The 19784-nt window shown below is 41.1% G+C and overlaps 2 protein-coding genes across 2 annotated transcripts; both read left to right on the forward strand.

Moving 5' to 3' along the window:
• Window positions 1–546: 546 nt before the first annotated feature.
• LOC104943757 (tyrosine-protein kinase receptor TYRO3-like) lies at window positions 547–2801 on the forward strand. The gene is made up of 3 exons (XM_010769223.1): window positions 547–881; window positions 1668–1804; window positions 2348–2801. Exons 1-3 carry the CDS (start codon window positions 735–737, stop codon window positions 2799–2801), a joined length of 738 nt encoding a protein of 245 aa, XP_010767525.1. The 5' UTR covers window positions 547–734.
• A 4006-nt stretch (window positions 2802–6807) lies between these two features.
• LOC104943758 (T-box transcription factor TBX6-like) lies at window positions 6808–19121 on the forward strand (the record flags this gene model as incomplete). The annotated part of the gene is made up of 8 exons (XM_010769224.1): window positions 6808–9703; window positions 11851–13022; window positions 13918–15763; window positions 16093–16201; window positions 17217–17321; window positions 17570–17698; window positions 17970–18092; window positions 18313–19121. Coding segments are annotated over exons 2-8 (4218 nt in total), but the record flags the coding sequence as incomplete, so codon positions are not given.
• Window positions 19122–19784: the final 663 nt, after the last annotated feature.

The following is a 19784-nucleotide window of genomic DNA, read 5'->3' on the forward strand; positions in this document are numbered from 1 at the left end:
CAATCAGCTCACGGAGTCCACCAACCAGCTCACAGAGTCCACCAACCAGCTCACAGAGTCCACCAATCAGCTCACAGAGTCCACCAACCAGCTCACAGAGTCCACCAATCAGCTCACAGAGTCCACCAATCAGCTCACAGAGTCCACCAACCAGCTCACTGAGTCCACCAACCAGCTCACTGAGTCCACCAACCAGCTCACTGAGTCCACCAACCAGCTCACTGAGTCCACCAACCAGCTCACTGAGTCCACCAACCAGCTCACGGAGTCCACCAACCAGCTCACGGAGTCCACCAACCAGCTCACGGAGTCCACCAACCAGCTCACGGAGTCCACCAACCAGGTCACGGAGTCCACCAACCAGCTCACGGAGTCCACCAACCAGCTCACTGAGTCCACCAATCGGCTCACTGAGTCCACCAACCAGCTCACTGAGTCCACCAACCAGCTCACTGAGTCCACCAACCAGCTCACGGAGTCCACCAATCAGCTCACGGAGTCCACCAACCAGCTCACGGAGTCCACCAACCAGCTCACTGAGTCCACCAACCAGCAACAAATCTAAATATTTAAAAACAGAAACACCTGAACATCACATGGAGGCTTTATGATTGACAGTCAGGCTTTCAGTCCACGCTTCCCCAAACAGACAGAAACATGCTTGTATTGTCTTATTGAAATCACCAATAAATGTGTGTGTGTGTGTGTGTGTGTGTTGCAGGCTGAATGAGAACATGACGGTGTGTGTGGCAGACTTCGGTCTCTCTAAGAAGATCTACAGTGGAGATTACTACAGACAGGGTTCAGTCTCTAAACTCCCTGTGAAGTGGATCGCTCTGGAGAGCCTCGCAGACAACGTGTACACTACACAGAGCGACGTGGTACTGACACACACACACACTCACACACACACTCACACACACACACACACACACACACACACACACACTGTGACCGACCTAAGATTTTCATCAACATAACTACACTGCAGCTATGTACGTATGACAAATAAAAACCTTGAACACACACACACACACACACACACACACACACACACACACACACACACACACACACACACACACACACACACACACACACACACTGACAAACACTCACACTCATTCATACATATACTCACACACACACACTCACAGACACACACACACACTGTGACCTAAGATTTTCATCGACACAACTACACTGCAGCTATGTACGTATGACAAATAAAAGCCTTGAACTCACTCACTCACTCACTCACACACACACACACACACACACACACACACACACACACTGACAAACACGCACACTCACACTCATTCATACATATACTCACATACATTCACAGACAACTTTATTTTTTACTGTCATTTTACAAAAATTATTTTCTATCGGATGTCATCTAAGTCTCTTTTTGGTCGTTTGGTTTATTTTCAGTTAAGTTAGTTCATAGTCTCTTTCTGGTTCTTCTTTCCATTCGTGGTCATTATGAGTCTCTTTTTAGTCATTTCATTTTGATGTGTGCCTCTTCGTGGTCATTATGTGTCATTTGAGTTCACTTAGTGTCTCTTTTTGAGTTTCTATGTAGTTATTCAGTTAATGCTTTTCAGTTATGAATGACATGGAAATGCATCATTCTATATTTTTTGATTTATGTGTGTCAGTGGGCGTTTGGCGTGGCGATGTGGGAGATCATGACTCGAGGTCAGACTCCGTACCCCGGCGTGGAGAACTCCGAGATCTACGAGTATCTGATCAAAGGAGAGCGACTGAAGAAACCTCCGGACTGCAGAGACGACATGTGAGTCTGAAACATATTTATTATATTACACACACTTTTTCACCTGGTCACTGCTTTTCCCCGTCAGCGTTGATGTCATACATTTTATTTGTGGCTTTTCAGCAACAATACTTTATATAGTGACTGTTAATGTTTGACGTTGGTGCCATATTGTCTTAGTGAACAGATTTTGTCAACGTTTTTGTGAGCTAAATGTACACTATTCTACCAAACTTCACACGCTAACAAGTAACTTTCAAGCTATAAGAGGCATTTTAAATCATTGATCTAAAAAAAGAGACACACACACACACGCACACACACACACCCCTTTTGGATATTTGTACACAACACCTCCTGCATTAATGTCCCACAAATCAGGATGCTCGGGGCAGCTGTTTCTACTAGCTAGCGATGACATTGGTACTGGTTTCATTCATTTAAATTAAATTCAAAGTATTGAATGTTGAATGTAGGAACCCTTGTAGTAACTGTTATCATGTTTCTTCCACCTATCCTTCTTCTTCTCCTCATCCTCTCTTCCTCATCATCTCCTCCTGTCAGTTATGAGATCATGCACAGCTGCTGGAGTCCCGTCCCTAAATGTCGGCCCAGTTTCCAGCACCTGATTGGCCAGGTGGAGGCTCTTGGGGGCAGCCTGTCCCCCGGCCCCCCGCTGAAGGAGCCTCTGCTCTACGTCAACCTGGAGGGGGAGGAGGGGGAGCCTGGAGGAGGATGTGGGGCCGACGGGGGGGTCGGATGTCAGGGGAAGGGGATGGAGGCGGGGAACCAGAGCTGGAGCATCCCATGGCAGATCCGAGCGGAGGAAGAGGAGAAAGACTGGCTGATGGTGGGGTCAGGGGTCGCCCTCGCTATCGGCGGAGACTACAGGTACATCATCGGCCCCTGTGGAGCCCCTGAGGAAGAGGAGGAGGAGGAGGAAGGATCTGGAAACAGAGGGGACACGTTACAGGAGGATGGCAGAGACGATGAGGACGACACCGTCATTAACGTCTGAAAAATCACAGCGCTGCTCTGATTGGACTTGTTTAGTAATCAGAGAGGGACGCTTGATTTGTGGCGCTGAGCAGCAGTAGGCGGGTGGAGACGGGATGGATTCTCTCTGCTGAAGGTACAGAGCCCGGCACACAATCAGTCAACTCACTGATACTCCGTGTTCTGCTGGGACTTAAAGCAGGGGGAGTTCGGTGCTCACAAAAAGGATTGAAATCACCCTAACAGCAGTCAATAATAATAATAAGATCAGTGTAATATCATTTTACAATGTTTGATAAAAGCAAAAGCCGCTTTTCTAAAATGAACATGCATCAGGTCAGTTTTAAATCATAAAGCCTTAAGTTTTTATGTTTTTGATTTAGGTCAGTACTTCAAATAACACACTGATACTCTGTGTACGACTGGGTCTGAAAGCTCAAAGGTGCAGGAAGAGTTTCAAAGAAAGGATTGAAATCACTCAACCAGCCGTTAATAATAATATCAGGTCAATAGCATGTTATTATCGTAACAAGTTTGATAATAGAAATAGCTGCTTTGCTGATAGTCAACACGACTCAGTTCCTTTTCTGTTTTCATTCAGGTCAGCATCCATAAAATCACGTGTCATTCATCTATTTATCAAATAACTGCTCTTATCCAGAAATGTACGAGGCACACGAGGAACCTGTTTCTACGAATGGTCACAATGCACTTTTTGTACAATAACTAAACAAACAATATGCTTTGAGCCTTTTTTGGTCTAACAGTTCATTATGAATTGAACCTCGACCCTAAATAATGCTGTCAGTTTCACATTTAAAACACAAGCAACAGGAAAAATATTAAGTAGCCACCTTATTTTTTTATTTTATTAGGAATTTACCTTAACTAGGAGCCGACTTACACTGGATTTAGTCGATATTATAGAGTTATTTTATTATAATTGATTTGTCCGCGCACGTAAAGGAAAAAGTGAAATACCGTGCAATAGATGTAAATGTTAAAAGAAACAATTTTATATCGTAAAAAAGCAGGAATGAAAGATTAAAGTTCAGATGTGAAATGAGAGCATGACACATTTTTCATGCAAGCTTCTAAAATGAGTGTTTGTGATAATGATCCATATTATTTATGATATTCTTGGCCTTTGAACAATGTGAAAATCAGGTCTACTCGATCAGCATATCCGAGACATTTCTCTACACCTAAAGTATGCTAATGTTTTATATCGTCAACTTCAATAGAGGATAAGGGCCACATGTGATCTATTTATTTTTTAGATCGGACTTATGACAGATTTTTTTTTTTCTTTTGCGTCCTGGGATTGAATTTAGAATTCTGACTTTTTCTTTAATTCTGACTTCTTCTTTTTTTATTCTGACTTTTTGGGGGATTCTGACTGTTTCTTAAAATTCTGACTTTTTTTGGAATCCTGACTTTTTCTCAAAATTCTGACTGCTTCTTAGAATTCTGACTTTTCCTCGGAAGTCTTACTTTTTTTTTCTTCAGAATACTGACTTCTTAGATCTCTTAGAAATCTATTTTTTATCAGATCCCCAAAACTAAAATCCCATTTGGCCCGTTAATCCTCTCCCCAAACCTTCCCCTGTGAACCCTGTAGACATTGATGCGGCCAGTTCAAATCTACTTGACAGCCTAAAGGCAAAAGAGTGGAGGTTGTTATATATTCACCAAAATATCAAAGTATTCATTTAAGTGCAATAACTTTCTGTATCAACATTTGACTGGTGAACGTTTGACACTGATGGACGACCCTCTCTGGAAGCACTTTTCATGCATTAAACCATCATTATCTCATTATAACGAAAAACATTCTCAAAATAACTACTTTGGATACAATATCTTTTTTCTCATTAAGTCTATAAGCTTCAACAGCCAGTAAGTATAACTTAAAACCATGTGAACAGACTTTTGTCCAATCTCCATGCATTGCTTCCTAACTAGTTTTCCTGTTAAGTGACTGGTTAGTCTTCAGTCTATCTAACTCGTGGTGACAGGAAGCTTCTACTAATCTGAAGCGCTGAATGAACCGTGTGAATCTTGTTTCACTTGCGTCAGGAGTTCAAGGGATCGTTGATCTTTTCACAGACACTAGCTTGACAATATTTTAGTTTAATTCAACTTTATTCACCTTCATTTTGTGTTTCTGATAAGCGTTATTATTCACGTTTTGACGTGTACATTAAAATAATAGAAAAAGTTAACATTATATCTGAGTCCCAGTCTTTCCGGTTACTAAAGCAATTTGTCACTCAACTGAAATTGTAATCTGCTTATATTTGGATATGGATTTGGCTCAAATATTATTAATAAATGTGCTTATTTATCCAATTAGGTGCTTTTCAGTGTCTTGCATCACTCTAAATTAAGGTCAGTAACTTGTAAGACATTTGAAGACTGGTTCAAATGTTGGCATTTCTTCCGTTTTCAGGAAGAATTTGTCATTTCAATTTTTAGAGCAGAAACATGACATTATTTATTCATGATTTAAAAATGTTTAGTTAGAAAGATGTCATTTTTTTAAAGCACAATTGTCAAAACGGCAAGAGTTTTAATGTGAAAATATGTCATTTTGTTGCCTATGGTACAAAACCTGACATTTTTTTAATTGTTGGCCAAAAACACAAGAACTTAGAGCTACTTTAATGTATTAGCGCTGCAACGATTATTTGATTACTATGAATAAATCCTCTTTAAATTAACTGATGAAATTATTCATCACGTGTTGTCCCCCTAAAACGTAATTTTTCTACTATTTTCATAGAAATGATTTATCGAAGTTTCAAATAATCATTGCAGCACTAATTACATTTAGGCATGATTTTCATACTCATTGCAACTAACTTTTAGGGGATTTTGTATTTAAGTTTGTACTGTGCATTTCACCTAATAGATGTGTGTTTAATACATGCACAGTGAACAGAGTGTGGGCAATGGGGGGGCCATTAGGGGCCCACGGCACCATTACGGCCCCTGCAATGTGTTGATCCGGCCCTGTTGTAAATAAAGTTGTGCATATTTGAATTCTGCTCTAAAATGACTCACTTGGACATTTCCAGACTCTCTAACATTGAATTAAAGCTGTTAATGTTTTTAATTACTTGAAGCATGTCATGTGAACACTGTACACCCTTTTCTCTTAACTATAGGATGTATAGAGATGTAATTATGTATGTAGAAATCTGGACGTAATGTTGGTTTATAGCTCTGACTGTAAAACAGTTTATTTTCCGCCCTGATAATTAAATATAACTTTACCTCGACTTGTCTGTCGGCACCCCTCATGTCCGGATATCAAGGGACCGTGTGTTTTAATGTACCTGACGTTTTGTATGTTGATGTAGTCACACACTGAAGTCCTCACCTGTCTGTCTACCACTGACTTCAGATCTGTACAGAGATTATTTGAGACTCGTGATGAATGAATAAAGTGTTATTTGTGTCACATTGATTTATTTTGTATTGTTTCACACTGTTACCGTTAATCCACTAGTCAGCTGTTGACCCATCACCTGAAAAATAATACATCACTCACTATGAAGAGACGAGAAACACAATGTTACAAACATAAAAGCACATTCGCTTCCTGATATAAAAGTGTCCTTTAGTAAATGTTCTTCATAAATACAGAGGTGGAAGAAGTACTCAGGTCTTGTACTTGAGTAACAGTAGAAGTACTCAGATCTTGTACTTGAGTAAAAGTAGAAGTACTCAGATCTTGTACTTGAGTAAAAGTAGAAGTACCAGAGTGTAGGAATACTCTGTTACAGTAAAAGTCCTGCATTCAAAATGTTCTTCAAGTTAAAGAAGAAAAGTATTATCATCAAAATATAGTTAAAGTAGTCATTGTGCAGATTGGTCCATTTCAGAATAATATATATGATCTGTTTTATAATGATTGATCATTAAAGTGTTCTCAAAGCTGGTAAAGGTGCAGCTAGTTTGAATGACTTTGTATACTGCAGGGTAGCTTGTGAATTTACTCCAGGTGGAACTAAAGTCTGATTTAACACACAAGTAACTAAAGGTATTAAATACATGTAGTGTAGTAAGAGTACAATGCATATATCTACTACTTTTGGAAAATGTGAATTCATCTGAACCCTAAATTTACCTTTTCTTGCCCTGAACGCTACTTTATTTTTTATTAATTTGATTTCCCCTTTTATTTAATATTATTTTCATGTCACCTACCTCGTCTTCAATTATCTTGTGTGATGAACTATTCCATACTTCTTTTATAAAGTAGTTGTGTATACTTCTGAATGTGTCTACTTATTTCTGTCTTTTTGCTGCTGCACCTGAATTTCCCCTTGGGGATCAATATGGTCTCATCTCACTGTAAACCAACCTCTTTACATGTAACACGAGTCTGAATACATCTAGATATACACTCTCTTAAAAGGTGTTTGTCAATGCTATTATTATTTTCTCAGCATGTCTGTTTCTTGTTTGATTCCTGGGATAATCCGAGTCACTGCGACATGTCGTCCTACAAAGAGCTCTCTCTCTTCAGAGGGATCCGGAAAGGCTCTCACCATCATGAGTCCTCCGTGTCACAGTGTGGGACACGTTCACCAACTTTAGGGCTATTTTTGGAGCGATAAACAAATAAATGTCATAAAAGACCAGTGTCAGTAGAAGTTTTAAGACCTTTTAATATACTGCTACAAGTATAAGTCATGCATTCTTAAATTGTATTCTTAGTAGTAATAATCTCATGTAATAATCATGAAAATCTAAAGGATAAAACATAATGGACACACTATGCAGCCAGTCTATTTAGCTGGTACATTATATTATATACAATGCAGTAAAATGTTAGCATGTTTGCATTTGAATGTATTTCATGTCGTACAGTGCTCGATTACATCACTGCAATTTGCTCAATATAAATACAAAGGACTATAAACACACACACACCTCTGCAAGACGATCAATTAGGAGCTCACGTGGGTTTATTGATTTTAGTGCGTGACGTCATCAGGACGGCCTTTGTCTGAACAGTAGCAGCATTAGCATCAGTCACCTGGCTAAGAGCAAACCTGCTAACTACCTGGTTCAATAAAGCCTAGAATGCTGTTAGCCTGGGAGCAAACAGTTCGCTGAATGTCACTGTAGTTCATTTTGTATTTACCTTTATACATCGGCTCTCGGACTGAGGATAACGTAAAATGAAACAAATGATGAAAAACAAAACAAACGTAAGAATTCAATCAATTTTCCGTATGCGCATGCGCCGTAATCCAATCCCTTGCCGCAATATACGTGTACGCCAGGGCTTGGGTTAGTTGGCTACCGTTACATTCAAATTAAACGAAGACGGTTGTAGTCAGTTAGGTTCAAATCTATAACGTTATTCTTCAAAAATAATCACGCAAAAATAGTCCCCAAAATGCTGCGGTTGTTAAAAGTAACATGATAAACATTGCCGGTTGACAGACAAACACTTAATTTCAGATATAAATGTAGTGTTTTATTCATTATGTGAGTAGCTAGTTGTGTGTACTATCTGTATGCAAATATATAATGTATTTAAACCGATGTAGTTCGGTTGACGTTAGGCCACAACCAGCAGCTCCATCGTGGCTGCTGATCCCTTTGTTTGTAGCAGAGAGGGGAAACATTTCTCCATTGCGGTCCGTGGGTCCGAAAAAATATCGCACCGATAACCACATTGAAACTTATCACTTCCATTGACATGTGTCCATTTTGGTAGGCCTATATGTATATATAAGAGCCGTGTATTAAAATAACGCCGACATTAACGGTGTCGTTCAGACTCTCCACTAGCTGGGTGGAAACATCATGGAGTCTGTCTGCTGAAATGTGGCCGAACATGAGCAGTCAAATACTGAATCATAGCTCGTGACTACCACAAGCACAATTGTTTAAAACGCAAATATGTAATGTATTCCGTTTAAATCTCCCGTGATCTGTAAATAAGTCCCACAAATCACAAGCTAAACGCTTCCATAAATTGTACATGGATCTGGCTGGGTGGAAACATCATGGAGTCTCGTTCTGCTGCTGCTGTTACAGTCTGAAATGTGGCCGAAAATAAGCAGTCAAATACGGTATAATGGCTCACAATTATCTCAAGCACAGTTGTTTAAAACCCATTCAAATTATACTAGTCTATGTTGTGAAACACCACAATAATTTAGAGTCCGTAAGCAAGCAAGAAGCGAGGCCAGATTGGCATGTAATGAGCCGAGGCTGTTTTAAACCGGAGTTAACCGTTTCTTTGCCACAGTGCTTTAAACTCATTTATGCAACGTATTCAGTTAAAATCCACCATGATCTTTGAAGAAATCCCACCAATCACTTGCTAACGTCTTCCATTTCACATGGATCTGGTTGTTTTGAATATCCCGTATATTGCAGTAGTTTTGACCATACATCTCCTGCTGGAAACATTCCCACCAGCTTCCCTCTTTAGGCTCTGTGTTTAAAATCAGTTGTATTCCATTTTGACGAAGCTAACACCGGAAGTAACTATAATCTGTATACATGAGGAAAATAACTGTCGGTCGTAGCGTCTGTTTGCAGCATCAGGAAGTCACGATATTCCAGTAAAAAGTCCATTAGGAAGAGAATCATCTACGGAACAAAAGACACCATCCCGCTGCTCCACCGCTCTTCCCCCGCAGATAACGGACGATATGACCGGGTGTTGATGCCGACGAGTTTTGAACCAGGTGGCAGCAGCAAGATGGCGTCCGAGGCTGCGCAGTACCGAAGAAGACGGGCGGTGACGTCAGTGCAAATACACCGCATGCCTTATTCCCCCGACTTCATTTGAGAAAACCTCCACCATGTCGACTGGGTTTTTACGACGGGAAACACACGTGGATTAATGTCATAACGTCGACATACGTGATCTGTTGGACCGTGCAGAAGGTAATCCGTGTGCTGTTAGTGTTGCACATGGTCTCAGTGGGTCCAAACAGACTGTAGTGTTTGGTGTTACATGGGAAGCCATTACTGGGCTCAGCATTAGGCCTGATGCTGCTGCTAGCTAGCTTCAGGCTCTGTAAGAACTGCTATGCCTTCAAAGTTAAACATACCAAGAAGACACTAATCAAAAGGGATTGTTTTCTTTTGGCAACATTAGTTTTCCTTAACATAGCCAAACTAAAAATAGGTGTTTTAATAGTTAGGTTGTCATGCCGCTACATGGCATTAAGCATGTGCTAATTTTAAGGATATTCAGGGTTTGGTGAATTTACTGTAAATGTATTCCAACATGACCAGTTTTCCCTAATTTAGCCATACCATTCTTTTTTCATTTCATTTAGTTCAGTTTATGGACTAACATGGCAACACATCGCGTAGTCAAAGCATGTGATATTAAAGGATATTCAGGGTTGGTTGAGTTACTCTAAATGTATTACAACCAATCTTCCTTAACTTAGTCAAACTAAAAATAGATGTTTAATTTTGTTAAGTTTCTATGCTGCTAAATGGCAACAAATCTAGTTTAAGCATGTTATAATGAAGGATATTTAGGGTTAGGGAAGTTACTGTAATTGTATTCTGATACAATGGTTATTCAATATATTGCGTTGTATTGTGATATATCGCTAACAATGTCATAGTAGGCTTTAAATATAAACATGTCCATCAGGTTTTAACAGTTTATTTTTGTGTCCTTAAAGTACTTCCTGACTCAGTTTACTTTATTACGTTAGAGTAGAACAAGTTAAACAACTGAATGTAGATTACAACACTGCTAGCTAGCTAGGTTGTAAGTATTACAACCTGCAGTACTTTAAATGGCTTCTTAAGACTTGCTTAAAAATGGGACAAACGCATGGTAAAATGGCCAACGTTACTGAAGAAATGTTTAAAAGTTTATAACTTATTTACCCTATTTCAAAGAACCAAATCCAAGCATCACGAAAATAACATACAGATAAAGACTTGACAAATAAATATACTCACGACTACTTGGTAATTTGCTTTACATAGTGACAGAGCAAAATATGGATGCTGAGTGATATTGATATTTAGGGTAAATGAAATGACTGCTTACTAGGGTTGAGTATTGCCAAGAACCTGGCAATCCAATACGCACCATGATACAATTGTTATTCAGCATATTGCGTTGTATTGCGATATATCGCATACAATATCATAGTAGACTTTGAATAACACAACAACATACATGAGGTTTTAAAAGTTGTGCGCCCTTAAGGTACTTCCGGTCTCAGTTTACTTATTTCGTTGGAGTAGAAAAATTAAATGACTCAAATAGATTACAATACTGCTAGCTAGCGTTCAGGAGTTTTAACCAAGCGGAAGTACCGTAACCTGCAGTACTTTGAAAGGCCACTTGAGGCTGGCTTAAAAAATGTAGCTACCGCCATAGAGCGCCATGGTAAAAATTGCCAATTTACTGAAAAAATTGCCTGTTTACAGTCTGGGATAAAAAATGTTTTATGATCTCTATAGCGTATTTACCCTTTTCCCAGAACCCAAATCCAAGCTTAACAATGATAAAGTAACAAAGACGAGAAATAAATACTTACTGCTCCTTGATAATGGTGGTTGTTAAACAGCGGGAATATAGCACTGGACAGGTTGTGTAGGTAGGTGTTGTTTCCTCCTCTGAAACCAATGAAATTAGCTATTTATTTTAAAGACCATAGAGATTAACTTCAGTTTGTGTTGATGGTTATGAAGAAAGATCTTATTCATTGCAACAATGTGGCTCAGTTAAATCTCACCGGTTGAAATGTATAGCAGAAATAATTCCCCCAAAGCTCAATTTGCAGTGTATTGAAAATAAAGCAGAATAAACTAGTCAGTATGACTCCCTTCATCTAAGTCACAAAGGCCAAAAGAGACACCAGAGCTTGGTGGTTGTGGAGGCTTGAACTGTGCATGCTCTCATGCTACACTGTGACACTTTCAACACACAACTACAATTATCTCTCTTGTTCTGAACTTCTGACTATGTTGGTAAAGAAAGGGAGTATATGGGATTAATGGTGCAGTGTACTGAAAATGCTGTAACCAATTTTACAGCTAATTTTCTTTTTTAGGATGCTGTCCCAAACCATCATACAAATGTATAAAAAGCGGGATCCTCCTGCCCTTTAGATGTCTGGGAGCTGTTCATGGCTTTTAAGAAGAAGCGAAAAGGAATGGTTTTCCATCAGGAAGGGGCAACCAGCCCTGTTGCGGCACCTGCCGCGGACCATCCATCTTCCCGCTTTCTTGTTCCGACACTAGGGAAGGCAAGTGAAGGCGGTATGGAGCAAAGCAACTGTGCAACCACTGAAGAGGCAGATATGATGGGTAAACCCAACATTTACCCATATAAAGAACCGGTTAGGAATGCTGGTGGATTTGCTGCTGTGAAGCTTCCGTATAGTTCAACCCCTGAGCCAGACAACCTCTCACCTGATAGCATCTGCAAAGGTATCAAAGTAACGCTGGACAACAATGGCATGTGGAACGAGTTTTTCAAATGCAGAACAGAGATGATTGTGACTAAACAAGGCAGCAGGATGTTCCCCTACTGCCGTTTTCGCATCTCTGGCTTGCAGCCATCTAGGAAGTATTCTTTGATCATGGACATTCAACTTTTAGACATCAGTCGTTACAAGTGGAATGGCAAAAGCTGGCAAGTTGCTGGAAAGGCAGAAAGTCATGGTAAGAGTCAACCATTCGCTCACCCAGAGTCTCCATCAACAGGAGAACACTGGATGAAAAATCCAGTGTCCTTTTACAAACTGAAACTCACAAACAACGTCTCAGAGCAAGAGGAGAACACCATCCTGCATCCGATGCACCGCTACTTGCCAAGGCTGCATGTGATCCAAACCGAAAAAGACAATCTAAAGGGTTGCAATCTTATGACATTCACTTTTCCCCAGACTGAGTTTATGGCAGTCACTGCTTACCAAAACCCACAGCTTTCCCAGCTTAAAGTTGACTACAATCCGTTTGCTAAAGGACTGAAGGAGGAGAGCTCCAGTCCGTTTGGCCTAAAACTGAAGTTGAACTCTGAAAAAGACTTGCACAAAGGTGGAGGCACGACAACCAATGAGCAACATCCCCTGAAAAAGAGCTTGAAGTCTTTGCTTGCAAACAATAAACCTAAAAGCTTAAAAGCAGTGGATGCAAAGCCTTCGGGTTCTAGTGATCTTCAGAAAAAGTCCACTACAAATGAAGATCAGTCAGCTGCCAGTGTGACTGGGGAATGTTCAGGGTAAGAGTTACACTTGGTAAAAGAAGATGGCATGCTTTTCACAATTGTACTAAATGTCAAGTTTGCAAGTTGGCTATGTTTAAGAATTGACTCAGGTGTTGTTTCATTGCTCTGTATCTAATAACCTGATGTCATTTTGTGAACTACCACATCTTACATGCTCCCTCTAGTCGTCATCAAAGGTTGCTAAATATGCGTTTTTTTAAGATACTTTTACTCAATCAACACCATGTTTGCTCTCACATCGGTTGGATTATTGTATCACATACAACTTCGCACTTTGATGGGTACCTTTGCATATATTTACAAGCACGCTGTTCTCACAATCATCCTTCAGATTGCAATCATGTTTTGTGTTCGGCACGTGATTTGAATACAAAGCTGTGATAAAACAGTTATTCCTGTGCCCACTATACTGTCGAACAACCAAGTAGTTGATTCCCCAGAATATATCTTTCTCTGCATTATTTTTCTAGTCAAAGCCATTTACCAAGAGGATTAGCTTTTCCCTCACTTGTTGACTTCATATTAGATGGTTCAGTTTGAGGTAACCCATGTGTTTAGGACCTCAGAGAATATTTCCATAAAGTGAAATGTTTCTTATCTTCTTCAGGTTGTGCCACAAGATTTTGCACTGTCAAGGGAACTGCCACAATTTTTATGGAGCTTCTGTTCGCAGCAAATGTCTGCCTATTGCACCTGTAGTGTTAAAGTCCTTTTGTAAGATTGTGGGATGGTGCCTAATTTGCTAACTACAAATGCTGTTATTGTTTTGTTTCTTGTTTACCAGATGACATGCCATAGCTTAGTTCTACAGTACATGGTGGTCTATTTTTCACTCAATAATGCCTATGACATTAATTGGATTTTTTTATTGTTTTGTTTCCTTCACCAGCAATTCACGTCCAGCTCAGAAGTTGTTTTCAGAACTTATCCGGGAGGCTCATGTTTCACTGCATAGATGCAACGTGGAGCAGCTGGCCATCACAAACGGCACCTCTCCTAGAACTGAGCAAACCCAAACTAAAACCACTGCTTTGAAAAGCAATGAACAAGATGTTCCCAGAAGGGACAGTAGATCTGTCGAAACAAATAGTGTCCCATCATCTGCAAAGAACGGTGAAACTGTTCAAACAAAGAGGAAAGTTAAGGAGAATAAGGACCTTTTGAATTCAACAAACTGCAAAGACAACGTAAGGACTGATAGTTCTGAGTTACATAATGATTCTCCAGCAGTTTCCCAGAACTCCTCGGTCGAATCAGACCACCAACATCAGCTCAAAGCTCTATCAGAGGGAAAAGAAAAGCAGCATAAACGTCCAGTGCCCCTGCCTCTGCCAGCTCTTGCTCGTTTTTTGAAGCAGCATTCAACAAAATCTAAAAAGGCAAAGAGCAAGCTGGATTCTCCACCCCAAGCAATCCCATCTGAACTTTCATCTAATTCAAAGAGTTCTGCTGCAGCTCCCACATGTCCACAATCTGACCCCTTCGTTAAAGCAACTGATCCTTCCAAAGACCCTACTGGTGATATCACAAAATACAACAACCTGGCTTCTGGACATACTAGTGAACATCATCTGGATGAAATAGGACAAGCAGGACAAGCAGGTCAAACCACCAATGAACAGTCCAGTCCATCATGTCTAGATGACAATGCAACTACAGGCCCAAACGGACTAAGCACTGAAGATTTCCTGACCTCTGTCTCAGTAACTGAATGCAACAGCCTAGAGGGACAAGATGGTACACCAGTGTTACCTCATTTTTATCAACCCTTTTGTACGCTTGGGACATCTTTATCCACCATTTCGTCAACTCTTGCTACCTCCCCTGAATCTCCTATTTGGTCACCCATCCATGACACGGTGTTACCTGCCCCAAACTTTTCCCAAACCCAAACCATCAATGACTCCTCCACACTACCTTCAGACTCCCCTACTAGTAAGTCTGATTCTTTGCTACCTGACCCTGAGTGTTCTTCATATGCTTTTGAGGAATTGTCACCTGCAAGCTCTCCAGAACCTTTACCTTCCCTGCCTCTCTCGTTAGCTCTAGAATTTGACTGCAGTACTTCTGAACCACCTCCACAAGCAGTATCTCCTGAGGAGTTGCAGCACAGCGAAGCATCTGTGTTCAAATGGCATACAGTGTTACCTCTACCTAAGCCGTACATAGAAACTTCACTCACTACATTTCAGCCCACACCAGAGACTCTACCTTTAGTGTCGGTTGCTTCACCTTTTTTGCCTTCCCAAACACCCTCCCAATCTGAACCACAGGTTATTGACACCTCCACATCCATGGCTCCCCTTGACGCTGGTCCATCATTTCAAGAAAACGTACAGTTGCTGCCATTCCCTGCTCAATTGTCCCCCCTCGCGCTTCAGTTGCCGCTGTCTCCAACTTTTTCCTCCTTAGATGGAGATGAACTCTCACCTACGCCTTCAATCGCCGAACTTGTGTACTTTTTCTCCAACGATCATGACCTCGGGATGGAGTTTTCAAACACAGAGACAATAGACGTTCCCAGCTCACCGCCGGGTAAAGCAGAAGCAAATGCACAAGAGCCTTCTCCGCAGGTGCAACCAATTCCAGCCAAAAGAACCTGCAAGCAGCAGAAGAAGAAGTCCAGGCAGCGAAAGTTAGCGGATGTAGATCAAGATATTGATCCCTCATACGGTAGAATGCATCCCAACCTGGAGGAAGTAGAAGAGCAGTTATTTATTTCATTCACTTCAAAGGTAAGAACTTACTGTTATATATTTTTATGTCTTTGGCATCCAGTTCCTAAAATACAGCCATGAGTTGGCAAGATTGAAGTCATTGGCCGATATTAACACGCGCCCTTATAAATCGAGAAACAAATGCTTTGATGATAACAAGGATAAGATTCAGAAGTTTTTCCAAGTAGACATTGATATATTATAAGCATATTTAGCATTTTTCGAGTTAGTTCCTGTTTGGGGCAATGGAGCCTCTAGTTATACCAGTAACCCAATATTCAGGTTGGTAATGAAGGGGCTTACTCAATGTACTTTACAGAACATTTAAAACCAAACTCATATTTTAGGAGGCTCTCAAACTTCACCTTGCGGACTCCTCCGATGGACCGAACTCACAGCCTCAGACAACACCTGAGGGACCCGTGCTACAACAAACTACTGACACACCTGAGAACGGTAACACAGAAATGATCATGTGACTGAAATCATATTACATTTTCCAATTGTTTAAAATGTGCAGATAAATGGTAAAGTAAGAATATGGATATCAGTTTAATCTGTGTGTAAGGACCAGAGAAAGGATGTGTCTACCCCAGCTTAGCCTAAAGACTGGAAGCAAGGGAAAGAGCATAACAAATACAAACTAACAGGTACTAGGGCTAGCTTAAAGCCACAGGGGTGCCCACACTTTTTCAGCTTGGGAGCTACTTTTAAAATGACCACGCCCAAGTGATCTACCTACAGGGCCGCCCCTCCCCAGTCTGTGTCGCGAGCGGGGGGAGGGGGTGCTAGTGGACTAAACGGCGGATAAACTGTGGCGCGCTTACACTAATTGCGCCGCATAAGCGTATAATAGTGCGCCGCATTTGCGACTTCAGATGAGGAGGTGAGGCCCCCTCATAACTGCATGAACCCGTATGGCACGATACAACTCAGACTTGCTTACCTGTACGTCAATCAAGTGGCTAATGCCATAGCAAGGATGGATGATAGGCTTTTTTTTTTTTTTTTTTTTTTTTTTTCAATGCCATGCGATCTACCCACACTACCCTTGCGATCGATGTATTGGGCACCCCTGCACTAGACCTAGAGGTTAACATACATTTTATAGGACTAGAAGCTTTAATTAATTCTACCCAGAAACTGACACCAAACTAACTCTAAACTAGAAACTGACTAATTTCCTGGAACTACTAGCTAAGTTAACTGGACCAAGAGCGTTATGCAAGCTATCAGAACCTATAGCTAGCTTATGGCTGAACACCACCTGGTATCTAACGGGACGTAGAAGCTCAGTCCAACAAGAAAAAGAAACAAGCTATAAAAACCTAATATACAATTTGTATTATGTGGAAGATGCTGTTTGGACTTAGCTTGGCTAAACATGTCCAAGACATTTCGACAACAAGCTCAATGATCTGATCATTAGTTTAAGGAAAAGTGGACAACAAGACATTTATTTCTTCAGTAGAGACAACAGAGGAAATTGAGAGGATCGCTGCCTTCGAGAAGATTCTCCTGAGAGACCTGAAGCTGCTGAGACACAGACAGGTGATCCATCCGGTGCTGCAGGAAGGTACGTCAGACTGTATTTAATGAAGTATTTAAAACCCTTTTGTTTTCTCACATTATAGTGTAGAAATAAATATATATATATATTAAAACAAAGACATATTTTGGAACATTTAGAAATAAATATGTTAAAGTATGTGTATTACACTACAGTAGATAAAATGGAAGATGGAAAAACATATTTAAACTATAATATATGACAATGTGAATATCATTTTGCTGAAAAATCTTGTTTTTTCTCTGTAAACTCAGTGGGTCTGAAGATGAATCAGCTGGATACGACTCTGGCCATAGACCTGCAGTACCTGGGGGTCCGTCTGCCCATCCCCCCCCCTGGAGTCTCTCTGGAGCCGCTGACCAAGAAGCTGCCTCCACCTCCAGGTACTTCATAATGACCCAACTTGGGTTTAGATCAGGGGTGTCCAAACTACGGCCCAGGGGCTAAATGCGGTCCCGGGGCCGTAGTTTGAACTGAAATTTGAAATCAGAGTTGGATTTGATTACGTCATAAACAACATACGCATCAGTTCCATTACTCCACTTTAAAGCAGCTGAAGGACGTTTTCAGCTTTAAAAAAGTGCCTTTACGCTGTAGGAGAAATCCTCAAATCAGCTTTTGCGAAGTAACTTACTGGTGTTTTCTTATTTCCAGTTATTTCTGCAGCGTTTGTGTCAAGAACAGGAAAAACGACCGATGTGACTCAGATTAAAGGTTGGAGAGAGAAATACACTCCATCAGAGGCTCCGCCCACTCCGACACCAACAACACCTGAAGGTAATCACAGCTTGAAACGAATTACCAAGAAAAACAATTGCAAAAATCTTAATAAATAATGTAAACTTTGGGATTTTAGCCTTTGCAGACCATATGCACAAAAACCTGTATTACCCACTACAGGAAAGGGAACACTCCAAAAAAGCACCTCTTTAAATAAATAATTGTCTCAGTGAAGTTGTGTAACATTTTGTCTTAATATTTTTCTTGTGTCCTGCAGCTGGTCCCAGTTCAGACCCACCAAAGAAGAACCTGTCTGCGTTCTGCAGCGACATGTTGGACGAGTATCTGGAGAATGAAGCGAAGCTGATCGAGGAGCGAGCCGACAGCTTCTCTCAGTCTGCCGTGGAGCCGCTGGTGTACGAGCTGCCCACCAGGAGCACCAGCTACGTCCGGACCCTCGACAGTGTCCTGAAGAAACAGACCTCCAGCTCCCCCACATCAGACCTCATATCTGGATTCATCCCTCCCTCAAAGAGACCCAAGCTCACGCTCAAAGAGGCGAAGAAACCCCGGAAAGAGAAGCTGAAGAGAGGTCCAAAACCGAAAAACAGAGAACAACCACCTCCAGGTTCTACACCTTCTCTAAGTCCTACTGAGTCAAACCTGCTCCCGAAACAACCTGGACTCCATATCCCAGCAGCCCCCACTCCATCAGAGCACACAGCACCTCTCCCTGTACCTCTAAAACCAAGAAAACAACACCTGAAAGTGCGATTCAACGAGCCAGAGCCGTCACCTCTGCCTCATCAACCCAAGCTGAGGAAGCTCAAACCCAAGCCCTCGCCTCAGACCCTCAGCCTCCACACGGCCCCGCCCCCTGGGGTCTTAGATGACATGGCCCCGTTGGAGTCGGACTCTGAGCTCGTGGATCCTGAACCCTGCAGTACAGAGGTCGGTCCTGTGATGACCCGCGCTCTGCTGAGGCAGAAGGACCTGGAGGACGCCATGCTGTGGGAGGGGCTTCCTCGGACCTCCATCACTAAGGAGAGGGCTGCCATCGCTCTGACGTCACTGTTCACACTGAAGGTAAGACATCAGTACTTTTAAGGATTGTTTTTAAAGTGCCTGCTGATGAAATTAAGAGGGAGAAAGCAGTACGTTTGTGTATGTAGTGATAATATGGAAATGAATACTATACATTATTATATTTATTTCCTCTTTTCGATATTGAGCAATTTTGATACATATTTTGATTTTAACACTTGGCACAAGTAAGGGCACCTTACAGTGTGAGAAAAAGTTTTTAGAGAGTACTTGTCCATGGACAAGTGAGTTTACTTGTCCGAATACATTTTTCACTTGTCCAGAATGGACACAAATTGGGGCCACTGGAATCTTCTTCTTTGCCATCGTATTATAAGTGAGCGGTAAGATTTTACTGCATCAGGGTGGGTATCGTTTGGATTTTAACGATTCCGGTTCTGCTTTTCGATTCCAGTTATTTTCGGTTCTCGATTCCGGTTCTTTGAGAGGGTAAAAATTATGACAAACTGGGGGGAAAATATATTTATGAAAACATTAAATCAAATCTGTATTCCTATTTACAAATCACTTTAATTTCTTACGGTTATTGAATACAATTATATAAAAATAATCTCTGCATTGTTTAGTTAGTTCTAAGTGGTGCAGTTTGAGAATGTACAATTGGCCCAGTGTCCTCTGATGTTACACTGCAACCTGCCTGTGAGG

This window comes from Notothenia coriiceps, unplaced genomic scaffold (genome assembly GCF_000735185.1).
Source record: "Notothenia coriiceps isolate Sejong01 unplaced genomic scaffold, NC01 NC01_scaffold00006725, whole genome shotgun sequence".
In the NCBI taxonomy this organism is placed as follows: domain Eukaryota; kingdom Metazoa; phylum Chordata; class Actinopteri; order Perciformes; family Nototheniidae; genus Notothenia; species Notothenia coriiceps.

Coding starts and splice junctions, on each gene's coding strand:
- LOC104943757 (XM_010769223.1), top strand. CDS start 735: ATGACGGTGTGTGTGGCAGACTTCGGTCTCTCTAAGAAGATCTACAGT. Junction 882..1,667: donor ACACTACACAGAGCGACGTG/GTACTGACACAC, acceptor TATGTGTGTCAG/TGGGCGTTTGGCGTGGCGAT. Junction 1,805..2,347: donor CCGGACTGCAGAGACGACAT/GTGAGTCTGAAA, acceptor TCCTCCTGTCAG/TTATGAGATCATGCACAGCT.